Source organism: Sinohyriopsis cumingii, chromosome 5 (genome assembly GCF_028554795.1).
Source record: "Sinohyriopsis cumingii isolate HCF-2022 chromosome 5, ASM2855479v2, whole genome shotgun sequence".
Lineage (NCBI taxonomy): Eukaryota > Metazoa > Mollusca > Bivalvia > Unionida > Unionidae > Sinohyriopsis > Sinohyriopsis cumingii.
This window is the reverse complement of record NC_142965.1, coordinates 124,796,657-124,819,436: the sequence shown is the minus strand read 5'-3', so window position 1 is coordinate 124,819,436 and position 22,780 is coordinate 124,796,657. Positions and strand designations below refer to the sequence as shown.

Here is a 22,780-nt window from a genome sequence, read left to right as displayed (position 1 = left end):
ATTAAAAAAAGAAATGCAAGACAAACTGCAGAACTGGTTGTGCCAATGAGATTGTATCATTCACTGCATTGAGCTAAGAAACAAAAATGGCAGTAATTGGGTAGTTTCACGACAATCCATTACAATGTTGAGACCAGTTGTGATGACAGGACTGGATCATACATGTCGTTAGGTTACAAGACTTTAAATAGTTGCATACACACATTTTTGTCATACACAGCATCAAGTCAAAAGGGCAATAACTCTTACAAAATTTTTGGGAGCACAAAGATTTGTCAGCATATTTCTATTTAGATGATTACCATAAAACAAAACAAGTTTCGCAGTGATTAAAAAAAGAAATGCAAGACAAACTGCAGAACTGGTTGTGCCAATGAGATTGTATCATTCACTGCATTGAGCTAAGAAACAAAAATGGCAGTAATTGGGTAGTTTCATGGCAATCCATTACAATGTTGAGACCAGTTGTGATGACAGGACTGGATCATACATGCCATTAGGTTACATGACAGTAACTCTAACAATAATTGTGGAAGCAGAGTTGTATGTTGATATGCAAATTTTTACGTCATAACCATAATATCTCCCAAGTTTCATAGTAATGCATCCAAAAATGCAGGACTAGCTATGCTAATGAGTGTCATACACTGCTACAAGACAGAAAGGGCAATAACTCTAAAATTCCAGGCGCAAGATGGTCTGGAGATGTGCTCGTCTCAAGGTGATGACAATAATACGAATAAATCATCCATTTTTATCAGAAAGTGTGGGAACAGTTGTGCTAACACGTGTCAGATTTAAAATGTGATGGATGAATATACACTAGGATTAATGTATATCCCCAGCTATACAGAGGCAGGGTGATAAAAACATGGAATTGTACTCAGTCATATCTGCATGCTATTGGCAAAAGAAACTTATACTGACATTTAGAACTGTAACCTTGAAAAAATAACCAGTGCAAATTTATTGATAGATTTTGCCTTTGTAATTCAAGCTGTGAAGAGTTAGTTCATTTGTGTTTATGATGGACAGACATGACCCAATCCTAAAAGGGAGGCAACTCCAAGATAACAGATGCAATAATCTATTAGAAGTGTATGTCAACTTTACCCCTTTTCCTCAGAACTTGTAACCAAAATTTGAGCTAACTCATGCCCTCACTTATGCTGCAGCCTATTTTATGGAAGCCATTGCTTATGAATTATTGAGGAAGAGGTGTATTAAAATTTCCTCACGATGAACACTCTAATTTGTCAGGGTGGAGCTAACTGAAGCAATAAATCTGCAATTCTGTAACCAGAAAGCAAAACAAAGCATATCACTGCATGTCAAACTTTGGCAAAGACAAACTTAATTAAGAAACTTCATTATTTAGATACCTAAGCTTTTTCTCATACTCCTCTCGTTCAGCTCTTCTCCTTCTCTCCTCTTCTTCTGAGGCGGCTGATATATCAAACTCATCAGGTAGAACTTTGACAGAATTAGGTGGAACCTTCGTGTTTATTGTCGATGATCTGACAGACACTGGTTGAGTAACTGAGCCTGAAATTGTTAAATTATCAAGGGTTTGTGAGACTTTCTCAGAACACTATGAACCACCCAATAACTGTGCTATGATGCTGAGCAGAGCTTCACACGGGACATCTGTAGAATACTATAAACCAGCAGTTTTACTTCTTGGATTTTATGCTTCCAAAAACAGACCTTCTCCACCCACCCACCCACCCAAAAAGCCAATGATACCTTGTGAGAAGGGCTGCAGAGCTTTTCCCAATTTAAATGCCAATGAAAATGAAAGTTTGATTAAAACTGAAATAATTCATAGGACTGATCATTGTCAGCATGAAAAAATATAATTTTCAAAAACTGCTGTACAGCCAGATTCAGTACTGGCATTATGTTCTCACTTTTTAAGCACCAAAAGACTTCTATAGTTTCTGATAACTTGGAAACAGCCACTGTTTGAAAAATGGAGGGATATTTTTCTTTAGTTTGGTTTCTATTTTACAGCACATCAACACATTAAGGCTACAACATGCTCAAGGCAAGCTGGTAAATTGCCATGCCTAGGACATGTTATGGCAGCTAACCAAAAATGATCTAATTGCAGGATTCAAACCTGCACCATTCTTGTTTTGAAGTATCACATTCACTAGCAAAGTACTACTCTACAGACAGGCCAGAAAGATCAACAAGTTCATAAAAGTTGTGTGTGTGTGTGTGTGTGTGTGTATGATTTGGATTTTTAATGTAGCTTTAAAACATTTTCAGTCATATTGCTATGATGTCTGCAGTGTGGCAGTCTATAGTGATGTCTAGCATTGGGGAATCATGTCACAGACATGAAGTATTATGTCCCACCCAGTCACATTATCCTGACACCAGGCTGACCAGTCCTAACACTAACCTCTAAATACTGAGCATCAAGCCTGGCAGCTGAAGCACCATTTTCATAAGTCTTTGGTATGATTCAACTGGGGTTCAATCCTGAGGCCTCCCGCATCCAAGGTGGATGCTCTAACCACTAGGCCACCAGATCGGTCTAACAGTAGCAAATAAAATTTACCATAAATACTCAAATATAAGTAAGATACCAATTGGAAAAAAAAAATGATCTGGTATCTCATAATTGTCTGACAGATCAGTATGTTGCTTGTTTAAATGATTAATCCTAGCAAACTGCATAGATGCTGATCTGCCAGAACATTTATGACAGCAGATCTGGGTTTATGGCAGTTTGCAGTTGGGTCTGACTTTTAAAGCAAGTATATACAGTAGATTAAATAATAATAATAATAATAATAATAATAATAATAATAATAATAATTATAATAATAATAATAGTAATAATAATAATATTATTATTATTATTATTATTATTATTATTATTATTATTATTACTACTACTACTACTACTATTATTATTGATTAAGCCACAACCACCATTGCCACCATAAAGGTCATACCTATTTCTGACCATTCCTAATACAGATGACGTAAGATAAAAATACATTATTAAAAAGAAAATACCAGTGGGCTTCATTGTTCTGCTTTTTTTCCATGAAGACAACGTCTTGGAAAGTCCTTCAGTTTGAGACTTAAGTGCTTGCTGTCTGGGTAATGCTGAATGTCCATTCCTTCCATTCTGGCCATTCTTCAGAGCCAGTCCTTTACTTCCTCCAAACAATTTTATCTCCCCTGCAAGGCTGCCAATTCCCATTAAAGGTTTGGATTTTGAGACCTCTGGCTGCTCATTGTCCAAGGACCTGCCCTGTCCATATAAAAATTTCTGTGGCTGACCTCCAGCTGGCCTTGATCTTGGGGAAGGTGAAGGACTATCAGGAGTTTTGGCACCATTTTTATCTCTAGGCTGAAGAGCTTTATTCAGAGGTACAGCTACAACTCTTTTCTCTGATCCTTTTCCACTGTCATTTCTTTGGTCTCTAAGGGATTTTGTCAAATCCAGCTCAAGGGACTTCATGAATTTTGACCTGGTACTTCCACTGTCAACTGACCTTGACCTCTCCAATTTCTTTTTATCGTTTTCCAATGGCCTTGACTTGCTAGATTCTGGACTTTTTTCATCTTTATCTTCCTGTTCTAAGCCAAGGTCTGTGAGCACTGATTTCTCAAGATTTAATGAATTTCGTCTGACAGGTGTATGAGCACTGAATTTCATTGACATTGAAAGTGTGGTTTCAGCACGACCAGGTACTGCTCTGAATACAGGTTCACACTCCCTCTCTTGTTCCATATGCATAGCTTTGGTCTTTTCTTTCAATTCAGTTACTCTCTTGCTGGTCTCATCCATGAATTCCATGTGCTTCTGGTCCTGTTCCTTTCTCTCCACCTCTGACAAAAAAAAAAATGATACAACATCTTAATCATTAAAGAGTATTCATCTACTTGCAATTAGCTAGCAACAACAGTCTTATGTCTATTTTTTTTTAAAGGTAATTAAAAGCATGATCATAATATCAGAATCAAGCATCAGACTGGTTACTGACAGGAAATGAATACCATAAGGTATATGACATACAGGATATTTTATTGTCTTCAATTAATACTGTACATATTTCATTTTGTGGTACACAAAAAACGAGCTATTTGAAGATCAAAGCCACAACTTAAAATATATAGTTTTTTGTAACAGAAGATGAAATACATCCAATATTAACATATGGAAATACATTTTATTTTTATTATTGTTTCTGAATTAAAGTTTCAAATATTATACTCATTCTTCTGCATGCCACCCACTCCCCTTTTTGTACATTCGCCTCAGTTTTAATCACATTTATTGACCGATCATAAAAATATCAGTGGTTTGAGATAAATGCTGATTTGAGATGAGCTAATCTGTTGCGATAAAATTTCTGAAATTTTTACCACTACATGGATTTTACCACATCTGACCACAAAAGCAAGTTGAGTGATGCAACACATTAGGTTTTCCATGCAGTTGGCAAGCTAGTAAAAGAGGCATAACTTCAGAAAGAAACAAATGGTTACAAGTCAACTGTCTTCAGCAAAAATTCATTTCCATGCTTGAAAAGTAAGTTTTCATTTATTGCTCAAGCTCACAAAATGCTTGCTTTTCTTGCTGCAAATATCACAGCTATTGGCACACACAATCAATTACTACATAGCATGATGGGAAATCTTATATTTTCACATGTCAAGAATTTAAAAAACATGAAAAATATTTCATCACATATTTGTTTGCATTTCATACATATGTATAAAATAAAAAGCAGTTTCTGACAAGTTCTACAACAAAACTAAACTAGGGGAAAAATATGGTTTTCACATTAAAAAGTTAGTGACACAATCTAAAAAAACAAGAGCAAAACATGACTGATGATCCATTAGTTATCAGAGACGCTGAAGCAGTGTTTTTTTCAACAAGTTAAGCAGATTACTCCATATCAATGACTTGCTGTACCCACCCAATTTATTGTTATTACTCCCCCATAAACATACTATAATGATGTAATGATGTGGTAATGTTTTAACACAAAATGAGTTAAATCATTATCAATGGAAATGCAAACAATTGTTAGAACTTTTGAAATTGTACATTCTCTGTCATTTTGAAGTAATGCTTCTGCTATAAATACGCAAAACTGCCTCCATGTAAAAGATCCAAATTTCATTTGCTTTCCACCCAAGTTTATTTCGTTTTAACATCAGATGTGTGCTTATTTTGGGTGGTAGCTGGTGGGGTTGGGGGTGGGTGGGTAATTAAACAGCTCTGAATTCTTTAAGTCATAACTAAAAGTATCATTACATATACAGTGCTCTGAATCGATTCTGCACTGATGTTCTGCAAAGCTTGCATTCTGTGAGAGTACTTATTTCAATATGACAGTCAATAACTGTGGCATCTTTATGTAAGTCAAAGCTCCTTCACTGGAGTTAAGTCTTATAATTTTAAATATAAAAAAATGCAATGCTGATGCCTAGGGGCAAAAGGTCGAAAGAAGACAACAGTTTCAAGTTCACTTTGGGTGCCACTTCAGAAGCTTGATGGGGTCCTGCTGATGCCTGGAAACAAAAGATCTAAAGAAGACAAAGGTTTCAAGAAAAATGATGGGTTAGTCATGAGTGAGAGAAAATGTACCAGAGCCTGTAGTTGAGATGATTCAAAGTTCACAAGGTCAGAAAGCTCACTGTTATGGCCTATATTCTCTCTTCCATGCTAATGCAGAGTGTCTGAAGTTGTGAAACAGAAGTCCTTCATTTTCATGGAAGCAAACTTCTTCTTGAAACATCATGGGAGGAAGTAAGTTATCTAAGGCACTGAGACTCTGAAGGAGATATATCTGATTGTGATTGCACCACATACCCTCATAGGCTTTCAAAGTGATAGCCCTTCTTGCATGCACCAAATACCCTCGTAGGCTTTCAAAGTGATAGCTCTTCTTGCCTGCACCACATACCCTCGTAGACTTTCAAAGTGATAGCCCTTCTTGCCTGCACCACATACCCTCATAGGCTTTCAAAGTGATAGCCCTTCTTGCCTGCACCACATACCCTCATAGGCTTTCAAAGTGATAGCTCTTCTTGCCTTCACCACATACCCTCATAGGCTTTCAAAGTGATAGCCCTTCTTCCCTGCACACATACCCTCATAGGCTTTCAAAGTGATAGCCCTTCTTGCCTGCACAATTCTGTCCACCACTTGTTGTGAAAACCATTTCTTGCTCAGGGCTTACTTGCTATAAATCAGGTACACAGGTTCAATATCTCTCGATTCAGACGAAAACTTGCAGTATGTCAGAGCAGAAGGATCTTCATGTGAATTTCCACTGCTAAGTTCAATTGGTATCCAATCAATGATTTTTCGTATGTGAAGGGAGCAAACAACATTAGCTGGCCTGCAAATTATCTCACTTTTTGCATGACTGGATATCAGTGGACATAACAAAAAGGCTTATGCTTTGAAACAGTTCTTATTCAGAGAAAGAGCTTTCACTACACAGGCTTTCAGATGTGGAACTTTGCATTCCACCTTCCCGCAAATAGGTCCATATGAAGTCAACCCAAATAGGGCACAGATCTGACTGAACACCATTAACTGGCAGATTTTGTGGGTGACATTGGGTCTTTTACAACACTAAGCTTGACTTGGATGTTGTAGACATTGATGTGGAATTAATGATGACACCACAGAGAAAATCCAAAACATGAAGGCTGAGGTTCAATGACTTGGTTCTCCCTTGCCTTCTGAAGTAATTGACTACTGTTGAATTGTTAGCTAGGATGAGAATGACCTTTCCAGACAGCATCACCTGTCATAACTCACAATTTAAAAGCTTCCATGGGACTTTCATTTCCAGGGATTGGTATGTAATAAAAGCTATTTATTGGACCACACCCAAAATCACTTCTTCGATGTTGGGCAGGTGGTTGCATCCAAGCCTGTCATGATGGTGTATGTGCAGATCATTTCCAGTTGCTGATCCTGTTGTAAACCATGTGAGGTCCTCCCATTTGCTGAGATGAACTTCATATAATCTAAAACACTGACTGTATGGTCAGGTGGGCAAAGTTTTGACCACCACTGGGATAGGAGAATTATCTGTAGTGGTTTCGTGAAAAGACAGACCAGGACAATGAAATTCATGCCCCATTGAGGAGGCCCATTGAAAGTCATAGTAGTGGTAAACACATTGAACCTGGAGTTTCCTGGAGGTGTATTATAGATGCACATTAATTTTAGCACATAATGGTATCAACAATTGGCATGGGATACCAACTGGCATGGATCTGTTGCTAAACTGAACCATGAATTTTAAAACGCAAACAAAAATTAGCCACACATGATAGAAAAGCCACCCCCACCATTCCTTATTGTATATCAATGAGAAAGATCAACAGAGTTGCTTGATAAATCAACACCATTTATGTAATCTGGTAATAAAATGTTAGTTTTTACATGTGTTTGTTTTAATTTAACCCTTTAAAAAAATATAATGCTTTTTATATTGTTTCAACGCACACATATCTACATGCTATCCAGTAGATGTAATTTCCACTTACTGCCTTAAATTGATATATTGTGATGTAAGGAGAAACTAGTAAAATCAAAAGGTATTCAAGCACTAGTATTACTGAAAATGAAAAAAAGAATATTAAATGATATGAAAATTAGATAATACTTTTTCAAATCAATTCTTCCCTCAAGAGAAACTGTTGCTGAAAACTTTAAATACCCATGAAAGAGTGTCTCATTTTATTCATTCTATCTTAATCCCAAAGAATTACATGATTGTAAAAACACAAGAACTATTGCATGAAGCAAAATTATTAATGAAATGTTATGTATGCACTACTTTAATTACTGCAGAGTAATGAAGCTACCACTTCACTGATGTTTGGAACAAACAAATGAATCAACATCGTGCCAATCAAGGTTTGCTCATGCACTGGTAAATAATTCTGAAATTGTTGAATTAAACAAATCCAGCATTCTCAAAGTCATGGATAATTAGGTCTGATCTTTCACATGATTTTTCATGAGCTGCAATTATCTATTCAGCATGAACTGGTTTGAATGATAAAGTCTGCAATAAAATCTAGCAGCTGAAGTTGATTTGTACTCAAATCAGGCTGAAATAAAAGGAGTGATTCCATTGTTTTTCAATTTAGTTAGCATCTCTGTACTTTGATAAGCTCTAAACATGTCAAATATCGACACTGCTTGATAAATGCATTGAGGAAAGGTCAGCTGGGCCCATGTTTGGTTCAGATGTCGAATGATGACATTATCTGAACATATGACGATTTATGAGTTGAATTTTACCACTGTGAATTTCACCAGTGCTAATCCCATGGTCATCTGAAAGTAAATGACGATGCAACTTTATGGACAGTGTTTAACAGAACAGATCATTTTAATAACCGATCAGCTTAGAAATGCTGGCTGGTTTGGCTCCCTTTCATGAACAATTCAAATGATGACATGGCTTACTAACTGCTTTGATCAAGGGGCAGCTGGTCACATGTCTCGTTCACATGTGGGATGATGACATTATCTGAACTGATAGGGATAAGTTGCATTTTACCACTCCAAACCAATGTGTTGATACCATGGTTATCATAAAGTAATTGAGGATACAACTTTATCAACAGTATTTTAAGAAATAGATCAGACACATGCACTTTCATAACCAATTCGCTCAGTGTTGCTGGCTTCATCAACTGCCTTTGATGTTGCTTGCAAGAGAGTGATCTTGACATGTACTTGATTTGTGCTCATGCTGGAGGTAGCATTGTTTTTAATTGCTGAAATGACTACTGTTTGTTTTGTTTGTTCGTATTCTTTATTTGGAGTACTTAAAATCCATACAAATATGCAAATTTTGACAGGCAAAACCACAAATTTAAGTCCCCACAAAAATGTATTTTTTTGCAAAACCAGGAAAATTGAATCCACAAAATATCAATGATATTGCTGTTTATCGGTCGTGCTGTGAATGACATTCAGTGTCATATCAAATTATTTGCAGATGATGTGTCCAATGACACTGTAGTTGAAGATTCAGTCTTGACTGCAAATATTCTTAATAATGATATAAACAAAATATGCCTGTGGGCAAACTAGCGATTGGTAAGTTTTAACCCTAACAAAACAAAGTATGATTGTAAGCAATGTGTTCCCAATTTCATCCACCTTTGTAATAAGGAAAATATACAAATTCACAAGGATCTTGGTTAGTGTTTGACATGATAAGGGTAGTGAAAAATTCACAGACCAAGATCTGCTGTTGCATAACACTGGCAGATTTGGGTCCATGCAGTTTGCTAGAACTTAGCAGTAGAACCATCCTTGGCATCTCTTACATGGACCACATTACAAATGAAGAAGTGCGTAACAACATCAGGTGCAAAGTAGGCCAATATGAGGACCTCCTCACCACCGTCAAAAAGAGAAAGCTGAAATGGTATGGCCATGTCACTAAAGCCAACAGTCTATCCACAACAGTCCTGCAGAGCAGCGTCCAGGGTGGCAGAAGGAGAGGTAGACAGAGAAAAAAGTGGACTGACAACATCACAGAATGGACCAGGAAAAGTTTTGCGGAGACACAGGCATTGGCACATGATCAAGACAAGTGGAGGGAACTGGTCAGATGTTCAGCAGCACAGTGCCTCAATGACCACACTAGGTCATGAGACTGATGATGAGCAGTAGAACACAGACCCTGATAAACGAGTGCATTATGTGACTGCAGATCAGAGTCTGTGTTGTTTGCAGTAGGACCTGACTTATACATGAGTAAAAATGGCAAGTATAATCTTCATATGATTAGATCCTCAATGATAATTTGATCTGTTCTTCATATTTTATATTCTATGCTTTTGCTGGCAAACTATTCCTTAAAGTAATTATAAGAAAATGTTTTGGCATGGTTAGGTCTGTTACAATAATCTGCCCTCTTTTTATCACTACTCATTTCGAGCCTGATATGAAGAAAATATTGCATCATATGTATGGTGTGGGATACAGAAATCTCACTATCAGTATTAGAATATGGGGTTAGGAATTAAGATTCAAAACAATGTTCTTTATCAGAATTTTGGAAGTGGGAATTCCCTATTTGATATGTATGAATATAACAGATTTGTTTTCCCTGACCAATACATATAATGGATTTCCATATCCCACACCAATGCAAATAATGGATTTCCCTGTCCCACACTAATGCATATGATGGATTTCCTTATCCCACACCAATGCATATAATAATTTCCCTATCCCACACCAATGCATATTATGGAATTCCCTAACTCACACCAATGCATGTGATGGATTTCCTTATCCCACACCAATGCATATGATGATTTCCCTGTCCCACACCAATGCATATGATGTAATTCCCTAACTCACACCAGTGCATATGATGGATTTCCCTGTCCCACACCAATGCATATGATGGATTTCCTTATCCCACACCAATGCATATGATGGATTTCCCGGTCCCACACCAATGTATATGATGGATTTCCCAGTCCCACACCAATGCATATGACGATTTCCCTGTCCCACACCAATGCATATGATGTAATTCCCTAACCCACACCAATGCATATGATGGATTTCCCTATCCCACACAAATGCATATGACAATTTCCCTGTCCCACACCAATGTATATGATGTAATTATCTAACCCACACCAATGCATATGATGGATTTCCTTATCCCACACCAATGCATATGACGATTTCCCTGTCCCACACCAATGCATATGATGTAATTCCCTAACCCACACCAATGCATATGATGGATTTCCCTATCCCACACAAATGCATATGATGGATTTCCCTGTCCCACACCAATGCATATGATGGATTTCCTTATCCCACACCAATGCATATGATGGATTTCCCGGTCCCACACCAATGCATATGATGGATTTCCTTATCCCACACCAATGCATATGATGATTTCCCTGTCCCACACCAATGCATATAATGGATTCCATGTCCCACACCAATGTATATGAATGATTTCCCTATCACACACCAATGCATATGACGGATTTCCCTATACCATGCCAATGCATGTGATGGATTTCTCTATCCCACACCAATGCATATGACGGATTTCCCTATTCCATGCCAATGCATGTGATGGATTTCCCTATCCCACAACAATGCATATGATAAATTTCCTTATCCCAAACCAATACATATCATGGGACTTTATTAGTCTCACCATCTCTAATAAGACAGAGAAAACATCACTGATCATAAAACAGACTTTAACAAAATAGCTATCTTACTGTTGTTCTTCTCTACCATGGCATGAGATCTCTCCACTGAGTCAACAGCAATCAATTTCTCATGATGCTCAAATGACAAAAGAGATGAGTCTTCACTGTCAGATGCCTTGCCTGTATATTTGTCAGGTTCTTCTTCATCAGATTCCAGAGTGATAAGTGTCAGGTTTGGCTCCTCTGAGATTCCTCGGCTGTTCTCACTTAACTAGAGAAAAAAATTCAATAATATGAAAGTACCATGAAATATCAATCATCTAGACTACCTTGATGACAAAGATTGTGCCCCAATATTGTAGTTTATTTCCACAGATCTCATTTTTCCAAGTTTTGTGAAAAAAGACATTTTCCTGGGTAAAATGAATAGTTTTGCCTGTCAAAGTTTACACATTTGTAAACACCTCCCAAAAAATGTAAACAAAATAAAACTATGCTGGTAACAAATTGTGGTCATTACAACAGTTAAAACAATACCACCACCTACATGAACACAAATCAAACACCTGTCAAAATCAATCACTTACACTCAACATCAAAGGGAGCCGATGCAACCAATAACGCTAAACTAACCTGATATTAAAGTGTATGTATATGATCTCTTCCTTAAAAGACTATCTACAAAGCTGCCCCATCAGTACATTCTGATGACAGCTGCATTAACAATGCAGCTTAAGAGTGGTCAAATTAAACTTTGATCTCTGTCAGTTTGAATAATGTCATCATTCAACATGTGAACCAGAAACAAGACCAGCTGCCCTTTGCTCAATCCAGTTAACCGATTCAGCCCCGATCCCGTCTGTAGGCGTGATGAGGCTGTACCCTACTTCAAAGCCCTGCAGCATCGAGGCCATTTAAGATAGACCAACGTGGGTGGTATTAAAAAAAAGCAGACAGATATAGCTCTAAAATGGTATCAAATAATCTGGAAGTTCTAGTTGCACTACAAAATACAGAGAGAAAAAGCTCATTTTTTGGACCCGTTTTTTTTTCACCCAAAATTCACTCGAGATCGGAATGCGATTTTGTGTCCGGATTTTAGACCTTTTGGCCTCAGATCTAAGGCATACCGGTCTTAACTGAACACAGACAGGTGAACCTTTGCAAAAACTAGGATAAGGTGGGCATTTGGAATAAATTGCGGTCTCCATACGAAAATGATGGGTCTATTAAGCAAAAAAAAAAAAAAAAAAAAAAAGAACTCCAACTTTTACCCTTCTGCTCATGCACAAGCAAAATAACCAATGGAAATTGATGTTTCTAATACAACTAGGCATTATTCTCATGGATAATCTGTTGAAAACCGCTGTATTATGATGTGTTCAGAAATAGCACCCCAAGTCTCATTCCTACGCACATTTCAGACGAAAATGACAAAAACCTCTGGGGCCAAATGAGTTAAGGGTCAATCAAAGTACAGTGATGCTTACTAAGTTAGAAAACAATGGAATCACTCCTTTCTTTCCATTGCCACATATACATAACTGGTATGCTAAGCATGTGATGGAGACCATCAAGAAATGGTCACTGGTGAAGATCAGAGTGCTGCATTAGTGTACCTCAGAACATCATCAATCAAGCCAAATTCAAGTTGAATCAATAACTCAAATGAAAATGTGCGAAAGATCAGACCTGATTACCAAGGTATGAATAAAGTTAGACTAACCTAATTCAATAATTATACGAATATTTACCTGACAAATAATTGTGTACCAGCTGACATGATTGACATTTATTCACCAGTTCTCTCCTAAATTCAGTGAAGTATGAGCTTCAATAATCTGCTTTAATTAGTGAATATACCTAATGCTTCATTAGTAATTGTGCTTCAAGCAACAGTTCTAGTATTTTACAGCCATGTTGTTCATAGGGATTAAGCATGCATGGATACAGTGAGATGTACTTTCATGAGCAATTTATTTTTTCAACAACAGTTTCACCTGAAGAAGGAGTCAGTTTGAGTATGTATTCAATGCAATTCTCATATACTAGTGTCATTTATTATTCTTTCTTTCATTTCAGTAACAGTAGTCTGTGAATACCTTATGCATTTATTCATTTCTTTTTATCTTACTTATCTTACACATATTGATTTAAGGCACTGAGTGAAAATTACAGTAATGAGATACCACATAAACATTTGGTACAAATAAACAAGGAATCCAATAAACAAATTGTGTCAAAGAGTTCATCCGATCATTAATATTGTCTTCTGGATACCAAGATAACTGGATAAAAATAGTTCAGATAAATGAAGCTTCAATATACAATAAAATAAATATGACCAACAATTTCACACAGCGCTGTAGTATAGATCTAAAACTAACTTACATATTCCAAGCTATTTTCATCTGTAGTTATCTCTTTCTTGGCTGATGACAAATGAGAGAACAAACCTGTCCCTGATATTTTGGAAGTGTCAGTCCCATAAAGCTGACTTGAATCATCCATTGTAGTTCTTTCTTTACTCATTCTATCCATAGAATCATCCATTTTATGTCCAGAGACTCTGTCTTTACTTATTTTGAAATCATTCAATACAGAAGATCCAACTTGACTTGCTTTCCCAAAAGAATCATCCCTCCATGAAGCTCCAAATTTACTTGTCTCACTTTTAGAACCATCAGTCGTGGAGGCTTCAAATTTATGAAACTTATCCTTGAAACTCTCAAGTGATGAGGAAGACTGGTTTGCCCTCTCTGAAGAAAAGATGTAACTTGGGGTGTAAAATAAGAAAAAAGTAAGATTTTCAGAAAAGGAACAGCTTTAGGAGTGTAAATTTCGTTATGTAGATAACAGTCCTGTATATCAAGGATTCTATGATTTTAATGTACTTTACTGATGAGGAAAGGTAACTATAAATCCACCATTAGTGTTGTCAAAGCCTTAAGCACAAAACTTTCATCCCAATTTCAACAAGTTTTGGACAATTTTGTTGAAAACAGCAAACAATCTACTTGTACATGGCACACTCTCACAAAAAAGTAATGATGTCACAATGGTGTCAAAATTCTGACTATATCATAGTAATGTTGTAAATCTGAGGTTCTACTGGTAACAAAACATGTTATATCCAAAGGTGTGTTAGCAAGTTACATTCAAAAGGTGTGTTAGAACTGTTTTTTTTGCTTAATTGTACAACAAATTTTAATAGTTTACAGTATTCTGAGTTCATATAACTAATTTTGTTATGTTTTATTTGTTACTGTTCTAGATACAGTACTTGCTTTGTTGTCACCTTGTAACTGTTAATATAATCTTGTCATGCATTTAGACTGAATTTAATTTATAAGTGGTGCTTGTCAGGCATTCAGATTTATATTGCAATTATCTATACAACTACATGCATAAATAGAGTACATAAACACTACCTGAAATAGTTCTTCCTGATAAGTAACTTGTTTCCCTGCTTTTCTTTGCTGGTGACTGATCAGACTCTATCAGTGATGAATCTGGAGTAATTTCCCTTGATAACCTTTTCTCAGCTGAAGTTCCCTCCTTTGAACCAGACTGGGCTCCTTCCAATTTCTTATTTTTGTCAATCAATTGTTTGTGTTTTGCTATCAGCATTTTGGATTCACTAATCAACTGATCTAGACTGGCAAAACGTTTCTCAAGCACACTCGTGCCACTTTCACTGGAGTTATTGGACACAGCACTCTCTCCTTTACTTAACTGGAGCTGTGATTCATTTGATTGGTTCGAGTACTGGCTAAGACTGAGGCCTGAGGTAGTGCTGAATGAGTTCTCACTCATTATGTGAGTGAATGGCTTTGAGTCCGATTTCAAACTTTCAGCCTTATCACGTATACTTTTCAATATCTCCAATGAAACAGGAGCAAATGAGATAGAGGATTTGGTCCCATGGGAAGGTGACTCAGTGCCAGTTGACAGAGACAGTGATGTAAGTTGTTCAGTATCCTTGAATGATGGCAACTCTTCTGTGATTCCAGACATAGTGCCTGAGGACAAAAGAGGTCCACTGCTCAGATCAAAGTTTAAGCTGCTATCAGATTTCTTCTTGAATCTCAAATTACCCTGAGAATTCAAAACAAGGTTGTCGGGAGTGGTTGAGAATGAATATTCTGACAGTGGCTGTGAATTTGAGTCAAGAAGGCGTGACCTGGATGAATCGGTCTCTGCATTAAGGCCAACAGGAGATTTACGTGTTGGGGGTTCCAATGACCTTTTACCTGCACTGTATGATGAATGAGATTCTATAGCAGATAAGGAAAACAGTTCCCTTCCCCCACCACCACTGCCATCTGGGAAAGATTGCTGTGACAGACTGTTTCGTACAGATTTATCAGACTCATCATGCTGTGATAGACTGTTTCGAAAAGATTTATCAGACTCATCATGCTGTGATAGACCGTTTCGTACAGATTTATCAGACACATCATGCTGTGATAGACTGTTTCGTACAGATTTATCAGACTCATTGTGCTTTGATAGACTGTTTCGTACAGATTTATGAGACTCATCATGCTGTGATAGACTGTTTTGTACAGATTTATCAGACTCATCTGGGCTTGTCTTCTCAATTGATCTTCTCAGAGTAGCTATGTTATCAACTTTCCCTGAAAACTCTCCTTCATTCTCTACTCTTAAGAATCCCATCTTAGCTTTAGTACCAATTCCGTGTGAAGCACTGTTATCGGTCCTGGGTGGCAAATCAGGACCTGCACTAGTTTCTCTATCTTGTGTACTCCTTGAGGTTTCAGAACCCTGATAAATGGACTTGTAAACTCGGAATCGATCCAATCCAGTGTTAAACACACTATCAGTTTCATGAGAATACAACTGTGCTGTTGCCGCTCTCTGATCTTCTTCATTTTCAGGTTTCAGAATTTTAAATGATGACTCAGCAGAACTAACAGACTGATTTTCTGACTTTGGTGGATAGAATGTCTCTTTATACTCGGACAGCTCATCAGCCCAAGTTTTGCTGCTAGGGAAACTGGTATCAGACTGGACATCCCTCTTAGATTTTCTTTCAGTTATTGTAAAGCCATTCATACTGGTTTGTACAACTCGCTCTCCTCTTGAGTGGGAAATACTTTCTTCATCCACTGGACCTATCATCAGGGAAAAAAAATATAGATATAGTATATATAGTGTTGCAATGAGGACAACCAAATGTTCTGTGTGAAACTTCAATACACTGGCAACTTAAACAATACCAATGGCAGTTCAGGCGAGTCCTCATAATTTGATGAAAAGAGTTCCTTTCAAACAAATGTTACATAAACCATACTGTCATAGGATAAGTCTTTGAATAATCTGCAATAACTGGTTTTCACTATGGTTTAATAAATTCAAAATCAGACTGTATTCTCCCTAACATCATGACTTGAACCTAGAAAATTACAATTTAAAACAATACATTTTAACCTTTCATAAGAGATCAATGCATATGATAGATTTTCCTGTCTCACAATAATGCATATAATGGACTTGATTCATACAGAAGAATAAAATCTGACCATGAAACCAGGTGTTACTGTTAAGTTTTGCGATGACAAATTCACAGCAAATGGTTGTCTAAGTAGCTCAAGTTTACCCAACCTCTCAGCATTCTAAAGTTTCTAGCAAAAGTAGTTAAAACTTCTTGTAACATCTAATTTAAAAAGAAACACTGATTAGGATAATTCAAGAATTCATCTTTTGGGAGAAGAGGAAGATTGAATGGCACTTTCTGTTTTCTAAAGACTCAACCAAATATACTGTGTAAATCTGACAGATCAATATTCAACACCTGAAACAGTTTCAATTACACCTGCAACTGATATCTAACTGAAGTCCCTTCAACCCCACCCCACTCTGAATCTGCAGCTGTAGTGAATCATGTACGTGTAAATCCTTTACTACCTGTGGAGAAGGAGTCAGGGGTAAAACTTCTGGTGGACAAGCTTCCCCTGGAATTGTATCCTCGACTGGCTGGAGAGTCATCATCTATATCAGCCATTATTTGATCAAAGACATTGTTCGTCTGCTGCTGTAATTCTGTTAGTACTTCTGGGTCGAAACGTTTTGCTCGATAAAGAATCTCAGCAATGTCTTCTGGCTTGTACTTCTGGCTCCCTGAAGCAGCTGAATGCATAGACATACCATTGTTGGATTTGGGATGGTAGCTTGGCTCATCCATATGGCTGGATTTCTCCTGAATAGACTGTGCAGTCTGAGCAAAGTCTTGACTCCACCTCAAATGGCCTGAGGCAACCCCATCATTTGAAGATTGGCTTGAAAAACCTAACCAACAGAAAGATGAAACTAAGATCATTTTTGGACGGAAGGTATTGCTTTTTTTAAAACTCTTCAAGCACTGCATTAGCAAATTGCATCTCATTAACAAACATTATGCAGAACATGCTCCTTTTAGCCCCTAAGCTTTATGATCCTTGAAAATGTACTCCATATTACTATCCAGATTTAAGGAACAGTATCAAGAAGAAAAAATACAGTTCATAGGTCATTCCCCTTATTTCTTTTGCTGATAAATGTCAAAGGTAACAAGAAATTTATTCACTGAACATAGATTCTGCACCACAGTGCCTGAAATACAAGATGTAATTGAGATGTTACATACAAATAGTTTGATTTTGGTTGGTTTTATAGGTTTAAACACCATTTTTCAGCACGTGATGGGCTCAACATGGTGGACAGTATATCTGGTAGCGAAAAAACCTGAGAAGACACCAGGAAGAACCACTGACTCAGGTGAAGCTACAGGCAAGCTTTCTCGCATACCCACACTTGCCAAGCCAAGACTGGACATACAAATGCATGGGTAGACAAGGAGGATCACCATGTACCACTGTCAGGAACAGACATACACCATATATAAGCAATTATAAATCAAACCCAACTGTAAGCAACATAGACCATGATCTGCTATCACATTACATAGTGTGCTGGCAGATCTGGGTGTATGGTGTTTGTTTAAAGATTACTCCAAACAAACTGCACAGATCCAGATCTGCTGATGCATTACTCTACATCATATCGGTCTGTGCAGTTTGCAGTCGGAATCGGCTAATAATTAAGTATCTATATTAAATCTAAATTTCAATGCAAAATCAGACGATTCAATAAAACGAACTAGTTGGCAGGTGTGAAACCACTCATTCATCTTTGGAGGGCCATGAGTGGTCGAGTGGTCTAAAGCAATCACCATTACGGACCACTGCCAAGTCACCTCTGTCTGTGTGGGTTTGAGTCTCAGGCTCAGCCAATGTGGGTACGTGAGAAAGCTGACCAGTAGCTTCCCCTGGGTCAGTGGTTCTTCCCAAGGTTTTCTCTGGTTCTTCCTCCACCATTTATACTGGCTGCCATGCATGGCCTATCAAATATCACATTAAAACCCAATAACAACAATAACAACAACATTCGCTTTTACTGGTGTACAATAAATCATGTGTCTCACTCTTAGTAATATTACAACTGCACTTCATCAAGTTATAGCATGCAAAACTGTAATGGAAGACACATTATGAAAAGAAAATCATTACAACACTATGATATGACTATAAAGAATGCTGAGAATAGTAATAAGAAGTTGGAATATAAATTACAATGGGAAAAAAGAAAGAAACAACAAATATGCCAACAGCTCTTTACTTACCTGATTTAGACAGCTTGGCACTACTGACTGGAGAGTCCACCTCAATTATTGTTGACAAGTTGTGTCGCTGGTGGTCAGGGACTTCCCATGATATATCCTTGGTATCTTGTTGAACACCCTCTTCTCCACTGCTTCCAGGCTTAACAGGAAATATTCAAAAAAATACAATGAAAACTTTGAATAACAATCACTATGGGAACCAACTAAAACAGTCATTATGAGCAGAAAGTCATTATATGCAGGAAGATACCTACTAATCCATTAACAAAAAAATGTGATTTTCTGATCATTTACTATCTAAAGAAGTTTTGACAAATAAATAATGAATATTTATATTTTAATATATCATTACATTTTAATTAATCTATCTGTACCTATCAGGGATTCAATGACTTTCATATCCTAAGTTCAACTTGGGCAGTTTGTCACATGACAACTCGAAACAATCGGTTTTCAAAAACTGTCTTGTTGGATGTTGCCAATTTTATGGCAAGTAGATGGTTACTGTTAATAAGACAACTCATAAGGCCTTTCTGACAGTCTGAAAGAGGTATTGTCTCAAATGATGATCAACCATAAAGATTTCATTCAAAGCGTGACTGATTTTAAAAAAATGTAACATGTAGAAGTGGTGCATTTGATCCACTGTTTATGTGAGAATTACAATTACAGGAGAACTCAGTAAACAATTAAATGGACAAAATTAAGTGCTCTTAAATCTTTCTCTAAAGTCGGATTGTCAAATATTTTTAGGCACTTCACAGATTTCAAGGTGATTGACTGGTAATTATTAAATAAACAGATAAAATCACATATCCTTCAGCTGAGTATAAACAAATCATTACTGACAGTCTAACTCTCTGTGTCTCTCTTACTTAAAACTCTAGCTATTTCCAAACCCTCTTCTACCAATCCATTTATCTGTATATACACATACATGCCTGCTTTTGTTCTTCTAGCTATATCTGCATTCTAACTCTTTCTAATATATACAGGTATCAGCATGTATTATTTACATATTTTAAATTATTGTCATATAGAGGCCGACCGAAACTAAATTTCTGGTTTTGGCCGCAAACGAAACCAGACCGAAAGTTATAAATTGACTTTCGGACGAAACCGAAGCCGAAACCGCAAGTTTGACTACACCTTCGGCCGAAACCGAAAGATAAACCGAAGCTGCCGAACACAAGATTTATTAAATAGGCATGGGTCATGATGCAATGCTACACTTCAACAACTGAGTAGGGTAACATGTCGAAGTCCATGATGCACTTATCAATTCTCTGAACTGCAACGTGGTCATCAGGCCAGACCATTCTGCTCTCGACCTTTGACGTCAAGGATGTCTGCACAAAATTCAGTAATGCATGTTTAGTCGCTTTCTCTTCCATCATCATCTTTTTCGAGGCACGCTCTCTTCCGTTGTTCATGGACCTCTTGAGATACGTACCATGGAGCTCCTTGTGGCAGCTGGAAAGATGACCTTTCAAGCCTGAAACTGTCTGAAGTCTTGGTTTATCGCTGCCAAGTGATAACAGTTTGTTGCATTCTTTGCACTGCACCTTGCTTGCATCAGAATCGATTTTTGTGTAGTAATCCCACACTGCATTTTTCAACATTCTTTGCGGTGGTTAACTATTTCGTTTATTATTAACTTCAATTTTCTACTTCACACAGATTAATTCGCACAGTTTAACTAACTGAAATTATCAATATTGTCAGACTTCAAAATCTCTGTATTCAACACGCGAGTAGACTGAAATGCAACAGTGCCTAGAATTGCCTAGCGCCGACTGACCGGCCGACAAGCAGAGTAAGAGACGCAGCACTAGCATTGCATTCTGAGAGTTAAAACAGATCTTTGGCTGATGACCGAAAGTCAATATCAATTTCGGCCGAAACCGTAAGCAAATCGAAAGCTAACTTTTTGGCTTCGGCCAAAACAGAAACTATGCCGAAAGAGGCCATTTGCCAACTTTTGGCGCCGAAACCAAAACCAAAACCGAATTTCGGTCGGCCTCTAGTTTTAGGGTGCAAGAATGATAAAAGGAAAACAAAAGTTTAAATAAATATAATGCAATTTTCTTTAAAATAGACGAATAATTTATTTTTTCCTTGTATTTTACTCAATATCATGTTGTGATATTATCTTTTGGGCAAGCTCAAATTCATAACAGTATCCAAAATGTGGGGGCCCAAGCAACCGAGTGCTTTAAGGTGCTTGCCTTTAAAGATTGCTGACATGTCATCTTTGCCTGTGGAAAAATTATTTGGGTCTTCCGAGATTCTTCCTCCACCAACATACTATGTATAAATATCATGTACTGAAAATGGAATTAAACTCACAAAAACCAAAAACCGAAGCCATTCAAAATCAGTTGACATTACAAAGTATAAAAGGTGCACTTAGGTCTATGTGACAAGGTACAGACCAAACTGTATCAGAATGCATCTTATGCTATGACAGTGACATACAACACCCATGTGAAGATAGGAAGTGATTGTCATGGGCCATAATCCTACCCAAAAATGGAGCTGACAAGACAAGACACATGAAGGGCACATCTAGGTCAAAAAGACAATGTACACACCAAACTCTATCAGAATATTCTGAATGGTTCCTGAGCATTGCAGTGGAAATTTAAAACTGATTGAAAAAAGGGGTTAATAATAACTCCATGAAAAGATAAAGCCACTAAAACACACATCTATACATAATTGGCAATTCACCTACACCCAATTACATAAAAGGGTTGCAGAGCTTTGTTGGTTACAGAGTTCCGAATGGATGAAATGACAAAAATGGAAATGATTCCTATAGGGATCCCCCATCTTGATAATAAGGATAATGGTGATGGCTCTGTGGTAATATTGATATTATTCCAAAAAAAGGAAAAATAGAAAAAAGAGATGGAAACGTTAGAAGATACTTACAGATGAATCTGGAAGAAACTCATTAACAATCTCTTCTTTCCGCTTCTGAATGTTTTTAAGCTGATTACGCAACTCCTCTGGGCTTAGATTTGATAGCCGTCCCTGAAGAATATTAAAACAAACAAAATGTGACCTTTAAATTTATCAAGCAGATCCTACTGTGTATTTTTTCACCTAGAGTGTTCCATCCCATGACATAGGGTATAACCTTTTGCTGCTTGAACATTCAAATCCATAATTAATTTAACTTGATACAGCACTTTCTCACTATGAGGCTCTTCATAATAACATAGTTCCTGCTATACATTGAGTATGGTCACAGATCCCATTTGTTACGTAGTAGTCAAATTACATGTATCATGTACTTCAATATAAGACAGTCTCATTATAAGGTTTTATACTCTATGGTTCCCATGGAAAGCATTATAACGAAAGAGTACTTCACATGGCCTTGCAGCATCCCTTGCAGTGTTTTTTATTTTGGGCTGCTGGCAGTAGAATCAGACTGATACTCTCCAAACTTGTTTATGATCTATAAAATATTTAATAGAACTGCTTCATAATCTACAAAAAGTCACTGACACCCAAGAAAGGAAAGAAGACAAAGGAATAACAAACAACAATTCTCATTAGCAAATCTTTTCAGGCTAATTGAACATATTCTCAGTCTAAGAAACCTTTCATTTTTTCAAATAAGCCAAAACATTTTTCACAGTATCTTAAACCTTGGGAAGAGTGGTTTAGTGCAATCAACAGCAAAAAAGTTGAGGGTACCTTTTCTCTAGTTTTTTTTGGGGGGGGGAGGGGATACCCCAACTATTTTTTCTTGTTTGATTTCCAAAAACTTAGTGACATGGAAAATAATTTCCAATTAGGAAGTACAAAGACTTAAGGCTGGGGTTGGAGTGAGGCAAAATCAATCACTATTCTATGATT

The 22,780-nt window shown here is 37.1% G+C and overlaps 1 protein-coding gene across 6 annotated transcripts in view; it reads right to left on the bottom strand.

The window, feature by feature from the left end:
- Positions 1-22,780, bottom strand: part of LOC149800124 (uncharacterized) — a 114,487-nt gene that overhangs the window by 31,083 nt on the left and 60,624 nt on the right. For all 6 annotated transcript variants that reach the window (XR_016421328.1, XM_089959720.1, XM_089959723.1 and 3 more), the window contains exons 17-24: positions 21,845-21,946; positions 18,908-19,046; positions 17,155-17,535; positions 14,655-16,361; positions 13,615-13,982; positions 11,293-11,494; positions 3,034-3,855; positions 1,383-1,545 (exon numbers count right to left, since the gene is read on the bottom strand). Coding sequence is in view for 5 of the 6 variants with exons in the window: in XM_089959720.1 (XP_089815846.1) it covers positions 1,383-1,545; positions 3,034-3,855; positions 11,293-11,494; positions 13,615-13,982; positions 14,655-16,361; positions 17,155-17,535; positions 18,908-19,046; positions 21,845-21,946 (3,884 nt within the window). In the remaining variant the exon portion in view is untranslated. The remainder of the gene's footprint in view (positions 1-1,382; positions 1,546-3,033; positions 3,856-11,292; positions 11,495-13,614; positions 13,983-14,654; positions 16,362-17,154; positions 17,536-18,907; positions 19,047-21,844; positions 21,947-22,780) is intronic.